Consider the following 15,031-nt stretch of genomic DNA (forward strand, 5'->3'; position numbering starts at 1 on the left):
GTGTTCCCTCTACGGTCAAATAGCCTTCCAATAATAGTGTCTTCATTTTCAAGTGAAGAATAATCACAAGGAATGTAGCCCCATTTGCTCCTTTGGAGAGCCAGCACAGAGACAATGGGACAAATGACCTTTGTGCAATGTGACAGTTCTATGGCTCTCTACCAGAGGGTTACACAATGCACAGGGAAAAGTCAGCCCCTTTATCAGTGTTGGGCAAGTAGTTATCAATGATGCCCACATCCCATGAATAACTTTTTTAAAAAGGAAGGAAATTAGGGTGAAAATGTAATGGTCGTCATTGACTCAGTGTGTTTTTGGGATTGTGGTTAATGCTTGTGTTATTCCTGACTTGGGAACACTTGATGCTGCCTTATTTGCCAAAAGATAAAAAATGGTTAGTTTTTTGTTGCAAGTTTTGAATGTTAGATTGTTTGCACTCTGTGGAAAAGAACAGTTCCTCTTTTCTACTCATTTATAATTGTCTGCAGTGAGGTGGCTATGATATTTACTCCAGTCAAGAATAGTTTATCAACATAGTATCATTCTTCTTATAAAATGCTCTTTAACCAATTGTGTTTCTTTTTACATCCCAGAATTTTACAATAATATATATTAAAATGGGATATCCCCGTTTGTCACTGGAGAAACAGTGTGAATTAGCACCTTCCTTGGTTACTGCAATGGAAAGCAAGCCTCAGCCGCAACAAGACAGGTGCAGTATTCATCATTGCAACATTGCACGTTATAGACGAAAACCTGACTGTCAGGGAAATAAAAACATCTCAGTGGAAAGGTTTAATGTCAGTGTTATTAAAGTGCTTTGAAGGAAATAAATTACTTCTCTGATTCCTTGAACTGATACTAATACTTAAAAATGGAAACAAAAAGAAGCAGTCTTCAATGTTTCCACCTTCCTTGGATGAACGCATAAATGGTCATGTACGTAAAGTGATCAATCTGTAGTACCTTTCAAACTTTTTTAATATATGGAAGTTACTTGGGTGGTTTTTTTTAATCCATACCAAATTGCTGATGTTCTCATGACTCATTTGCATTGAATCCTGAGAAAAATCTTATCATAAACTGTTTGAAAATCCAACTCCGTCCATGTACCTAATGTTGCTGATGCCTCCTGGAAACATCTGCCAAATGTGTATTGAATGATGCAGTTCTAGGATTGAGCTCATCAGCCATGCAAGGACCCACAATCCATGACCAATCATATTGAATTTCCTAGGCACTACTTTTGGTAACAAGTGATTATTGCCGCCAGTGATCACCAACAAACCTTTTAGTTAGAGACAATTTCTGTGACCCTATGCAATTTTTTAGGACCACAAAAATTACACCAAGTTAAATGTAAAAATGATCTCCATTTCACTTTCCATCTACTGAAATAAAAACTTCTTAAAACCAGTTTTATAACCATGGTTTCATTTTTCCTAATTTTTCACCCTGTGCCCTCAACCCAAAAAAGCAGTTGGAATGTTGTATAAAATGCCATATATTTTTAGAATTTAAACATCATCTGTAGGGCTGAGTGAGGGTTAACTTGGCTTTGTTGACAGTTAAATAATAAAATGTTTCTAGCTTGCAATTATAGTTAGCCAGAACAGACCATGGAACTTACAATGGCTCAGTGTCTCAATCACAGATGTTAAGGAGACATCACAGTTTACCAAATGGGGAATATTTATCTGGCCTAAGTACGTGCATATAAAACCGTAATTGTTACTGAACATTAATGTAAGATTTTGAAAGGCAGTTGATAGTACTTATAGCCATTGCAACCAGTGAGCTTAACCGTGGCTCATTCACTGCTGCTGTATTGAGAGAATGCTTTATTGCCAGAGTTGTGGCCTGTCTGATTATATGTTAAAAGAAATCGTCATCCCCATAGTCACGTAAATATGTTTTAAGAAATCCTATCACATTGGTCTGGAGTAACAGTTGGCTTACCCAGAAGACTTCTCTCATCTAATACCACAAAACAAGCAGATTGATTCTGAACTGCTGTTTGAGATTGCCACTCTGCAAAATTTGTCGACATGAACATGTCTAAAAGTTAAAGCAGTTTCTTCCTTTCAATGAGTATTAATAAAACATAAAAACAAGAAATACTCAAGAAAGCAGTAGATCTGATAGCATCTGTGGAGAGAAAAACAAAGTTAACATTTTGGTTTGACGACTGGTTGTCAGAACTCTAGGATTGCTTCACAACATTCACGGTAATTTGCTTTTTGTTTTGATCTTAAGTAGGAATGTGCTCACCACGTCAATCTACCCAACCCATTCATGATTTCAAGGACCTCGACTTGTTTCTTATCAACTTGTTCAGAGATGTTTATACACACGTCTGGAGCAGGTGGGACTTGAACCCAGGCCTCCCGGTCCAGGGGTGGGAACCCTACCATTTTGCCACTAGACAGCAGCCTGATCACTTCTAAGTCCTTCCTTTAAGAAAGATAACTTTTCCTGAGAGCTGTCATCTCATGTTACCAACTTTGTATATTTCTTTTACGCTTGAGTTTTTATAGTCTGAAGACCACGATGTCAATAGATGTCAGTATTGTTGAGTTGCCTTTAATTTTGTCCAGACTGGAAATAACAGTGTTATGGATGTAGATTGTATTAATTTATCACAGACTAAATTTGTATTTGTCTTTGATTAATAAAATTAGTTTGCCCAGGGCCAGAAGGTTATAGTATTTTAAAATATCAAGCCACTGATGTGCCTTATGAGTTGTCAGTTATTCATACATTGTTACATCAAGGCTAGAAGAGGTGATCTGTTCCCTCTGAATTTTTTAACCAGCCCTCTGTTCATCATAAACATTTTGATTTATTTTTAGAACATAAATATCACACTTCAATTTAACTTAGTGAACCAGATCAAAAATGAAGAGCAGCCAATTCTCAAGATTTAAAGTGAAAGAGAATGGAGTTTTATTACCTATTAAGCTGGCAGAAAGTAAGTTAAAGCACATACGTACAACACAGGTAATTTAACTTAACAGTGGAGAGAAGGGTGTCAATAGGAAAGTACAGGCAGTTTTGATGAGTCCTTGACTTGCGAGGATGAATTCTGGATCGCAGAAGTGCATCTGATGTCCTGCTTCCTCTGCAATGGTGAAGTTTGCAGACAACCTGGATTTCTTGGAGAAAATTGTTTTTTCACTGTCACTTTTTCACACCTTTGGTTTCTATGATAGAGAGGGAGAGAAGAGCTTTTAATATCCTTCAGAGACAGTAAAATCTGCAGATGCTGGAGTCAGACACAACACTGTGGAGCTGGAGGAACACAGCAGGCCAGGCAGCATCAGAAGAACAGTATAGTATAGGAAAGATGTGGATGCTTTGGAGAGGGTTCAGAGGAGGTTTACCAGGATGCTGCCTGGTCTGGAGGGCTTATCTTATGAAGAGAGGTTGACTGAGCTCGGACCCTTTTCATTGGAGAAAAGGAGGAGGAGAGGGGGCCTAATTGAGGTATACAAGATAATGAGAGGCATAGATAGAGTTGATAGCCAGAGACTATTTCCCAGGGCAGAAATGGCCAGCACGAAGGGTCATAGTTTTAAGCTGGTTGGAGGAAAGTATAGAGGGGATGTCAGAGGCGTGTTCTTTATACAGAGAGTTGTGAGAGCATGGAATGCGTTGCCAGCAGCAGTTGTGGAAGCAAGGTCATTGGGACATTTAAGAGACTGCTGGACATGGATATAGTCACAGAAATTTGAGGGTGCATACATGAGGATCAATGGTCGGCACAACATAGTGGGCTGAAGGGCCTGTTCTGTGCTGTACTGTTCTATGTTCTATGTTCTAAAGTTGGTGTTTCCGTTCGGGAACCTTGTTCAGAAATAGGGAGGGGAAGGGAGTTAGGAAATAGAGAGAGGAGGGGTGGGGCTGGGGAAAGGTAGGTGGGTTGGACATGTCACCCAGGAAGTGGGAGGGCAAGGTAAGTGGGTGACATGTCCATCCTCAGCCTCCTCCAGTGCCACAATTACACCGCAGGCACACTGGAGGAACAACACCTCATATTCTGCCTCGGGACCCTACAGCCCAAGATCTTAACATAGAATTTGCCAGTTTTAAAATCTCCCCAGCTCCGGCCTCATCCCATGTCCAAACATCCCTCTCATCCTCACTTCCTTGACTTGACACATCTTCCCCACCTATCCACCCCACCTTTCCCACCAACCAATCCCCACTACCCCTAACCTGCATCCAACCTATCACCACCACACCTCCTTCTCCCAGCCCCACCCATCCTTCCTCCCACCACCTTGACCTGACACAACTTGTCTATCTTGTCTCCTGCCTATCTGCCCCACCCATCCCACTGACCAATCCCCTTCACTCCCTACCTGGATTCGCCCATCAGCATCCCACCTATCTTTCCCCAGCCCCACCCACCCCTCTCTTTATTTCCCAGCTCCTTTCCCCCTCCCCATTTCTGAAGAATGGTCTGGACCCAAAGCGTCCACTTTCCTGTTCCTCTGATGCTTCCTGGCCTGCTGTGTTCCTCCAGCTCTACACAATGTTGTCTTTCAGTATCCTGGCTGTTCTCAGTATATGCTGCTTCTTTAATCTTCTGTTGCTCAAGTCAAGCTGCTGAAATATGGTTCGTTTTTTTGTTCCAAGTATAGCTTCATTGCCTTTTTTTAAACTGAACTCTTCACAGATGATCTACTCCCAATGTGTGAACATGTATCATGCAGTTGTGAGTAAAATGTGCCTTGCTAGATTTTAGCACTTCTTGTTTAAAACTATTTCTGTGCATTCCATGTGGAAGTTGGACTTTGTCAGATAATCACATCACTCGTTTCCAGTCATTTTTAACCCATACAAGTCTCTAATATTAAAGTCAAATGATATAAGTTGAATGGTAGTAGTCCATTTTAACCAAAATTTAACAATTGGAACAGCATATATAACCTACTGAATTTTAATAGCATCTTTGATAAATTACTGGCATATGCCCGAGGATGTAATCCCATACGGTCTTACTGTGGTAGTCACAACTCCATAACAATGCACACCAGCACACAAAACTCAATTTGCCAATGCGTCCACATGATAGTTCGTCAACATACAACAGACAACTTAAGTTTGTAGATTTAAATTTTGTGCACATTTGAAACACGGAAATGAGAATACTTAGTTTGGATGGAACTTTAACATTTTTCAAAGAGCTTTATAAAATAATTTTGTAAACTGTTAGACTGAAATATTGCACTGATTTTGTAACTTTAAATACATTTGCTACACTGTAAAAGAACATTTTTATACATACCTTTTGGATAGTACAATTCAGATTGAAATCTTTTGTCTTCTAGCCTAATGCAGTTACTAATTCCAGCGTTATATCACGTGAAGTACCCACCAGAGAAGACCAAAGGAACATCTATTTTCAACCTGGGGGAGAAGCCTAAGATTGTTCAGCAGTTGTTAGACTTTATGTTGGACGTTCTATTGATGCCATATGGGTATGTATATAAAGGTTTTCCCTTCTACCCAAATGAAGTCTGTTTACCCAATGATAGTACAGCACGAGAAAATAAAGCAGTCTTCTCTGCAACTTCTTTTTCCCCCCCACTTAGGTTCCACAAAATACAAAATATTTCCACGTCTTGTGTTTCTTGATTATTTAACCAATTATGGTTTTCAACATTTTAATTATTCTGAATTTAAGCGTAGAAACAGGTCATTCGACCCACCCGATTCATAGGAACAGGTTCGTTCATTGAAAGAAGATCAAATTGATTCAGTACTAATCTCATACTTAAACGTGCCAGTTCTTTTCTCTATTCTACTTGTACAATGCTGCTGACAAAAATAGCTTGAAACATAGTTCCAAATTTAACAATATTGCTCCTGGCAAATTGAGTCTTTCTGCTGTTGAGTGGTGGAGAGACAAGGGACCCTGGTAATAAGTGTCAATTTCTTACTGAATTGCCATGTTAGTCACCAGGAAGTTTGGAGAAATAGTTGGATCAAATGGATGTCAGATTTATTACAGTCTAGTGCTTTGACAGTCTTTTGCACCAAGTAATGGTATTTATAGTTCTTAATTCCACGTGACAATATTCCTTGTCACACGGTCCAAGCAACTGAACTGGTGTGTGAATCTTCATTGCTGGCACACTGAGGTTTTCTGAACAGGCATAAAATCAGGATGTCCAGCAGCGTTACTGCTGGTTAAACTTCAGACAGACAATTTTGGGCATCTCTCTTCAGGAAGGATGTAAAAGTCAGGGAAATGGTATAGAGGAGCTTTACCAGGACATACACAATGAAATTGGGAGGAGAGGTAGCGCAGTTTTCCTTGGAATGGAGAAGGTTGTTTGACTCAATAGAAATTGTTCAAGATGCTGAGAGGTTTTAGTGGAATAGAGCAAAACCAATTCTATCTGACAAGCATGTCTCTAATAAAAAGTTATAGATTCAGAATCATTGGAGGGAAAATTAGAAATGTTGTCACTCAGATCTGGAGTGTATAGGAAGTTAATTTCAGAAGTAATTTTAAAAGGCATGTTGAACAGCCATTTAAGGATGAATGTTTTGAGGGTTGATTAGGGAAAAACAGGGATAGGAAGCTAAGCACAACAGCACATGTTTCAGAGTTAGTAGAGACATGATAAGCAGAATTGCCTCATTTGCTGTAATTCTGTTTTATTCAATCCTTTGTATTTCTGTCATAAATAAAAGCTCTCGAGCAAAAGAAAACCTCGAGTCAGGTTGTGGTGCTGTAGCTATGTTCTCTACTAATGACTCAGTAGATGAACTAATCCTCTCCTTGCATGGCAAAATATATATGTGGTACATTTACCTTTGGAGGCATTCAAGAAATGGGAATTTTGTTGGGGTTATTGCACTCAAATGGTCAGCTGTCTTCAGTATCTTTGTCACATGTCATGTGGGTACACTCAAAACATTTAAGTTTGATTGTGCTGTAAGATCCATATTTTGGGTATTGTACGGTGGGGGAAATTTGAGGATTTTGTTTTGAAACAACAAGGGACAATTCCAATTTGTTGAGCATTTATTGTAGTGGTTTCAGATAAGCTTTAGGGAAAAAGCTTTGGAAAAAATTGCAGCTGTCATTGAAATGTGCTTGTACGAATTATTTGTTTTTCTGAAATCAGTAAATGTTTTGTGAAATGGTTCAGTTGTTTGTTAAATTTAAGTAGCTCTCTGTAGTTCTTCTGCAATGATAATTCCAGCTGGAAATATTGTAACAAATGCTACCAGAAACAAGTGGGTTTTGTTGCATTTTACAATTGGTTCCTGTTTTAGGTTTGTGTTGAGCGAACCTCACAATCGTCCAAACCAGAGCCCTCAACAAGGTGCCAGTAGTGGTGGTATTGCTCAGCCACCACCTGGTATGAGTTCATATGCAGCCAAACGTGTTGTTGGTGATAACCCGTGGACACCTGAACAGCTGGAGCAGGTATAGAATTTGTGTTGGTGATCAAGTAAATTACAGCATAAAATGTTAATCTTTTAATGATCTAATAATTCTTGAAATCTGCTAACATTAATAGAATATACATTTCAGCCAGTCTTTCAACTTTGTGAATTAATGATTTGATATTAGGTAAGATGTGCTGAGGTTGACAAATTCCTTTTCCCACTCTAAAACTGTTTACTCCACCAAAAGGAAATAATGTTTCTGTTTGTCATTCTGTAGCTAGCCCTTACTGACAGAGCAGTGGAAATTGGTTTACAACATTCTGCATAAGTGCCACAATGCATACTACTGAATTGCTGACTGATTTATGAAGTAAATATGATTTATAAAATTGGTGGAACTAAATAAGTCTTCATCGATTCCTTTCCTTCTCTTCCTAAGATGCATTTTGTCAAACTGGAACAATCTGCAAACCAGTCAGTCTGGCTATTTACGTTCCAGGAAGTTGAACATATGTCTGTAAAGTCTGGCAATGCTAAACAGAACATTGTGCCATTTACAGGTGGGATAACTTGTAACCAACCTCAGATCAACACTTAATTACTGCCATTACCTTTATCACAGGTGCCACACGGCAGTCAGAAAAAATTGTTTTTTTACTGAGGTTTAATTGCCCCTTGTGATATTGTAGTTAACAGCAACCTCAGTGCAACATGCATGCTTGAAACTGATTTAAAGGCTGTGCAATCTTCTTATAATTAGCTCCCATTAAAACACAGGGGATAGTTAGACCGAAATGTACACATGTAGCTCAGTCTCCATTTAAAGTTTTATTGCCAGTCATTTGTTTCCATTATAAATTCCAAAGTCTGCATTCGTCGTGGGAGATGCCTATATAAACATGTTTAATGCTTAGGCATCTGTCCTGACAGACACTGAAGTATTGTACAATGCCGACTCTTTTATGCATTTTTAAATTTATTATTGAGGATTTCTTCATTGCTGAGGCCAACATTTATTGCCTATTGCTAATTACCCTCAAGGTGGTGGTGAGTCACCTTGAAATTCAACTGAGTGGTTTGTTAAGGCCTTTTCAGTTATCCGTGTTGCCATGGAGTTTCACAAAAACTAGATACAGTCAGGACAGCAGATTTCCTTCCCTAAAAGTACACTTGTGAATCAGTTGGGTTTTTTAAAAAATCCAGTGTTACATAGTCAGTGTTACTGCTGTTGGTTTTTATTCCAGATTTTATTTTTAATTCAGTTCAATTTCTCCAGAGAAGGAGGTGGTTCAGGTGCACCAAATTCGGTCTTGTGGGAAGGTGGGGAGTTGGGCTGGGATGGGCAGTGTATACATATATTGTATATTTGAATTATTATGTACCAATAACTGAATTAAAAATAATTAAATCGAACTGCAAGAAAAGATAAACTCAAAAAAAATTGATGTGCTTGCAGGTGTGGTCCCAGGTAATGGAATGACAACTTTGTGCCATTTCAATTTTAAAAGTTTATAATCTGTGGGGATAAGAGATGGAAGGAGAGTTTGCAGAAAATTTGACAAAAACATGTCAAGAATGAGTTCAGAGCACAAAGCGGACATGTGGGCAGATGTCAGACTTTTAGTAACATATGTATCTGGTTTTAAAACTTCAGTATGCATGGCTTTCATTTCAAGGTGTTCAGTTAGCACAAGAGCACTGCTTTAATTTGTGTATTAGCTGAAGCCACCATGAGTGCCCTGTGTTCTGAATTGTGCTCTTCACCTGAGGTGTCGTGACCTACAGTTTAAACTCACCATCTCTCTCTAATGAGAGAGTAGCCTATGGTCCTCTGGGACTATGGTGACCTTAACTTTCTGAGATCATTGACTTTTCATTGCTTAATCTTGTTAAACATTGTAGCCTCATCATTTTTAAAATAGTTTAAGGATCGGAAAGAAAACAGCCTATTAATCCTAATTAATATCTGAACATAGTGCAAACTGGGAATTGTGAAGTTCATTCAAGCGGAGCATATACCAGAAAATGAAGCAATTGTTCACCTGGTGGTAGCATCGAGTGATACTCGGCATAGCGTGGCAACTGCTGCAGATATGGAGGTGAAAAGCATGCAAAGGCAAGAATTAAGACTCATACTATTTTAAAGTCTTTTAGAATTGGTACCTAATATCAACACCTTTGAATATTTGCATGTTTACCTAGCTTCTTATGATTGGGAATTAAGCCTATGTCCGAAAGTCATCTGCATTGTTTTGCAATGGGCTTGGAAGTGTTCAGTTAGTTTTTCTTTCTCCTCTGTCTAGACAAGTCACACACAATCACTGCTTCAAGGTTGTGTTCAGCTTGTTATCGATACCATTCTAAAGCAGGGTCATTGTAGCTTGTGTACACTGCCTCAATTTTGATTTATCTATGGGAAGCCAAGTTGCACTCTAGAGCCGGATATAAACAAAATAATTTATATTTACATTGCACCTTTAAAATTGTAAAGCTTCCCGAGGACCATAGCTAGGAATGTTATAAAGCAAAATTTGACACAAATTGATGTTAAGGCAAGTAGCCAAAAGCTCTGTCAAAGAGGAAAGTTTAAGAAGCATCTTAAAAGAGGAGAGAAATGTGAAAAAGTGGACAAGTTTACAGAGGGAGTTCCAGAGATTGAGGCCTAGTTAGTTGGAGTGATGGCCCCAATTGGTAGAGTGATGAAAATCAGAGGTGCAGTAAGTCGGAACTGGACGAGCACTACAAAGGTTGCGTTTAGTAATTCGGTGGGTAGAGAACATGTTTCAGTTTCTTGCGAATGATGTAGTGTATCAGATTCAGACTTGTCCACTTTTCTAGCTATGTCCGTACTGTTTGCATCAGTAATGTATAACAGTGTAAACCATGGATCAGAAGTTGACAATATTTTTGCAATGGCAGTGTCATCTTAATGTGATCTAGTTTTTTGTGATGAACCATAATTGTTTATAACCTTGTTTACAACCACCTTGTTTATAAACTGAGGAATTAGGACAAGTCCTGAGACGCTTAGTAAATGTACATTGTGGAAAGTTTACACCTTAGTTAGTTGGGGCCATAACTGTCTTGGGGGAAGATTTGGTAGTGCTCCAGAGAGAGGGTGTAAACTAGTTTGGCAGGCTGTTGGAAACCTCGGAATTCAGACAGAAAATAGAGCTGATGATAGGAAGGAAAATAAGAAGTGAAATTAGCAGTAGAAATAAAGGCCAGTATTAAATATGATCAAAATACTGAAAAATGTGAAGGCAAACTAAAACTAACGAATACGCACAACATTTACAACAAATTAGATAAATTATCAGCATGAATAAAAGTAAACGGTTATGCTAGAATGACCATGACAGAGACATGGTTGCATATTGGTCAATGTTGAAAACAATATTCATGGATAATTAACATTTGAAAAAGACAAGATAAAAAAGAAAGAGGTAGTGCTGTTAATAAAGGATGAAATCAGTATGTTAATGACAGAGGATCTTGTATCAGAAGATTAAGAAGTGGACAATTAGTTTATGTGGAGCTAAGAAACATTACGGAACAGCTAAACCAAAAGAACAGTTCTGAGGAACAGTCACTTGGCCCAAAATGTTAACTCCGGTTTTTCTCCGCAGGTGCTGCCAGATTTGCTGGGCTTCTCCAGCAATTTCTGTTTTTGTAAGGGACAGCTAATATTGGTGGGAGTTGAGAGGCCACGAAATAGTAGTGGCATTGTAGAGAATGGTATAAGTCAAGAAATTGCAGGTGCATGTAACAAGGGTAATAGAATAATCATTGTTGATGTCAATCCACATACAGACGCAGCAAAACTAATCAGCACAAATGCTGTGGAGGATGAAATCGTGAAATATGTGAGAGATGGTTTTCTGGAGCAGTGTGTTGAGGCATAATCTAGAGAGCAGGTTATGTTAGATCTAGTATTGTGTGACAAGAAAAGGTTAATTAATTAATTTAGTGTAAAGGAATCCTTCAGGATGAGTAACCATAATTTGATAGGCTATTCCATTAAAGTTGAATGTGATGTAATCTGAAACAACGGTCTTAAATCTAAGCAACAAAGCTTCATAGGAATGAGAAACAAGTTAGTTTATGATAGTTTTGATGGTAGACATGGTTTACAACAAATACAGTCTCTTTTGAGTCACGGCCTATAAGCGGAAGCATGATCTAACTGTGGACAGTGATAGATGGTAAAAAATTTGAAATCAACGGAAGAAGAGCAAAGGCAGACCATGAAGCTCAAAAATTTTTTAAAATTTAAATTAAACTCGTGAAAAATGTTTTAACTGTATAAAACTTCAATGGTATGTAAAAGGAAAAGTTAGTATAGACAATTGTGTTAAGACAGATTTTTTAGATTTCTAAATAATAAAAATGTAAGGAACATGGGAATAGTATATGGAAAGAGCATTGAGATAGATGATGAGCCATGAATCCTGTAGAATGATAGAGTAGGGTCAAGGGATTGTATAGACTACTTCTGGTTTTATTTAACAAGGTGTAGAGTTGGATGAACACAGCAGGCCAAGCAGCATCAGAGGAGTTGGAGATTGTGGAGGATTCATGGAATAATCCCTCTTCTAAAGCTACACTGGCCCTATCCCCCACCTCTCTCTCCTTGATATCGATGACTGTTTTGGCACTGCCACGTGCTCCCACGAGGAGCCCGCACAGTTCATCCACTTCATTAACATCTTCCATCCCAACCTTAAGTTCACCTGGACCATCCCTGATACCTCTGTTTCCATCTCGGGCAACCACCTGGAAACCCATATCCATTTCAAGCCTACCAATTCCCACAGCTATCTAGAATACACCTCCTCTCACCCACCTTCCTACAAACATGCCATCCCCTCTGTCCAATTCCTTCACCTCTGCCGCATCTACTCCTGAGATGAGGCATTCCACTCCCAGACATCCCAGATGTCCTTGTTTTTCAAGGATGGCAACTTTCCCTCCATAGTGTTCGAAAACACCCTCAACCACGTCTCTCATGTTTTCCGCAACTCATCCCTCACAGCCCCTCCCCGCAATAACAGAATCCCCTCATCCTCATGTACCACTCCACCAACATCCGGATCCAACGCATCATCCCCCAGCATTCCGCCATCTGCAATCTAACCCCACTACCAGACATTTTTCCCTCCCCACCCTTATCTGCCTTCCGGAAGGACCCCTCTCTCCATGACTTCCTTGTCTACTCCAAACTCCCCACCAGCCCCACCATTCCTGGAATTTTTCCCTGCAACAGCAGGAAGTGCTACACCTGCCCCTACATCTCACCCCTTTTCCAGGACCCAAGAAAACCTTCCACATCAAACAGATGTTCACCTGCCAATGTGTATACTGTATGCGCTGTTACCGATGTGGCCTCTACATCGGGGAAAGCGAGCGGAGGCTTGGGACCCGTTTTGTGGAACACCTACACTCGGTTTGCGACAAATAACTGCACCCTCCAGTTGCGAACCGCTTCAACTCCCCCCTCCCACTCCTTGGATGACATGTCTATCCTGGGCCGCCTCCAGTGCTATAACAATGCCACCTCAAGGTTACTGGAACAGCACCTCGTATTTCGCTTGGGAACCTTGCAGCCCAATGACCTCAATGTGGACTTCACACTCTTCAGAATCCCCCAGCCCAGCTTGTCCCCATGTCTGTCCGTCCTTCACCCCCCCCCCCCCCCCGACCTCCACTCCTCCCCCACCTCCACTCCTCCCGTTTGCCCCCCCCCCCCCACCTCCACTCCTCCCGGCCCCCCCCCCCACCTCCACTCCTCCCGCGCCCCCTCCTCCACTCCCACCTCCACTCCTCCTGGGCCCCCCCCCACCTCCACTCCACCCGCGCCCCCCCCCTCCACTCCCATCTCCACTCCTCCCAGCGCCCCCCATCTCCACTCCTCCTGTCCCATCCCGCCTCTCCACCTATCCACATTGAGGCTATTGGGCTGCAGGGTTCCCAAGCGAAATGAGGTGCTGTTCTAGTAACCTTCGGGTGGCATCGTTATAGCACTGGAGGCGGCCCAGTATAGACATGTCGTCCAAGGCATGGGAGGGGGAGTTGAAGCGGTACGCAACTGGGAGGTGCAGTTGTTTGTTGCGAACCGAGTGTAGGTGTTCCACAAAGCGGGCTCCAAGCCTCCGCTTGCTTTCCTTCAGCCATCTTCCAGCCGCCTCCCTCCCTCTCACTGTTTATTTCAGAAGGTCCAGACCCAAAATGTCAGCTTTCCTGCTCCTCTGATGCTGCTTGACCTGCTGTGTTCATCCAGCTGTACACCTTGTTATCTCAGATTCTCCAGCATTGGCAGTTCCTACTATCTTTTTTTTTTCCCTGTTTTCCTATTTTGCATAGGTATAGCCAGTGATAATTGTATTTTAATTCATTTAACAAACTGCTAGTTGAATCTCCCGAGTTTGTTTTTAATTCGAAGTGGTAGAAATAATACAAGTAGTTGTAAAATTTGAAACTTAATTTTGTCATGTTTTCACAGTATAATTGACTGGAACAATCCTTTAATTGTCAATAAACTCTACAAAATTTATCTGGGGGACATACCGCTGAAGACGAAAGAGGTACGTTTGTTTAGTGTGCTGCTTTATCTTTTACTATACATTCTGTAAAGCTGAAAACTCCAGAACTGAGTGTTCAATGTTTTTATGAAAATTATGTTAAATGTGCCCAAGCCCATTTAGATAACCATAAAAGAAAGCAACACTTTCATAAAACATCGATACAGCATTGATTTCTTGCAATTTCCACCAAAATCCACATTTGTTAGACGGTGTCTGAAATGAATTCACTAATCTTGGTGATGAGCATAGGATTGTTCTGTTCATCTCATCAGTCCTCCCCCATTGGAGTGATAAAATAAGAAATGAGCTGTCAATCAACATGATTAAAAAATAAATAAATCTGTTGCTTTCACTATGGCAGTCCCCATCCAATCATGGAACATAGAACAGTACGACACAAGAACAGGTCCTTCGGCATGTCATGTCTGTGCCTGTTTGTGTCTGTCTAAACGTTCCTTAAACTTTTCTCACATTTCTACTTCTATTATCTCCCCGGCAGCATATTCCAGGCACGTACAACCCTCTGTGTAAACAAAAAAAACTTACCTGACAAATCTCCTTTAAGCTTTCCCACACTCACTTTAAACCTATGCCCCGTAGTATTTGACATTTCTTTCCTGGGAAAAAGACTGACTATCCACCCTACCCATGTCTGTCATAATTTTATATGCTTCTATCAGGTCATCCCTCAGCCTTTGAAGCTCAGGCAAAAACAATTTGAGTTTATCCAACCTTTCCTTATAGCTCTCACACTCCCAACCAGGCAATATCCTGGTAACGGATGTAGCACCCTTTTTGGAGCCTCCACATCCTTTCTAAGGTGTGATGACCAGAACTGCACACAATACGCAAGTGTGGTCTAACTAAAATCTTATACAACTGCACTTGATTTGCCAACTTTTATACTCGGTGCTCCAAGCAATAAAATTAAGCATGTCACAGGCTGCCTTAACTACCTTATTCAGTAGTGTTGCCACTTTCAGGGAGCTATGGATTTTGAGATAGTAAGAACTGCAGATACTGGAGCCAGAGTC

General features: G+C 40.4%; 1 protein-coding gene across 1 annotated transcript in view; it reads left to right on the forward strand.

Moving 5' to 3' along the window:
• ecpas (Ecm29 proteasome adaptor and scaffold) overlaps positions 1-15,031 on the forward strand; it is a 111,543-nt gene that overhangs the window by 25,821 nt on the left and 70,691 nt on the right. The window contains exons 4-8 of the mRNA XM_048527982.2: positions 594-712; positions 5,337-5,486; positions 7,297-7,450; positions 9,390-9,529; positions 13,916-13,997. Coding sequence (XP_048383939.2) covers positions 594-712; positions 5,337-5,486; positions 7,297-7,450; positions 9,390-9,529; positions 13,916-13,997 — 645 coding nt within the window. The remainder of the gene's footprint in view (positions 1-593; positions 713-5,336; positions 5,487-7,296; positions 7,451-9,389; positions 9,530-13,915; positions 13,998-15,031) is intronic.

The sequence above is a fragment of the Stegostoma tigrinum genome, chromosome 3, assembly GCF_030684315.1.
Source record: "Stegostoma tigrinum isolate sSteTig4 chromosome 3, sSteTig4.hap1, whole genome shotgun sequence".
NCBI classification, from domain to species: domain Eukaryota; kingdom Metazoa; phylum Chordata; class Chondrichthyes; order Orectolobiformes; family Stegostomatidae; genus Stegostoma; species Stegostoma tigrinum.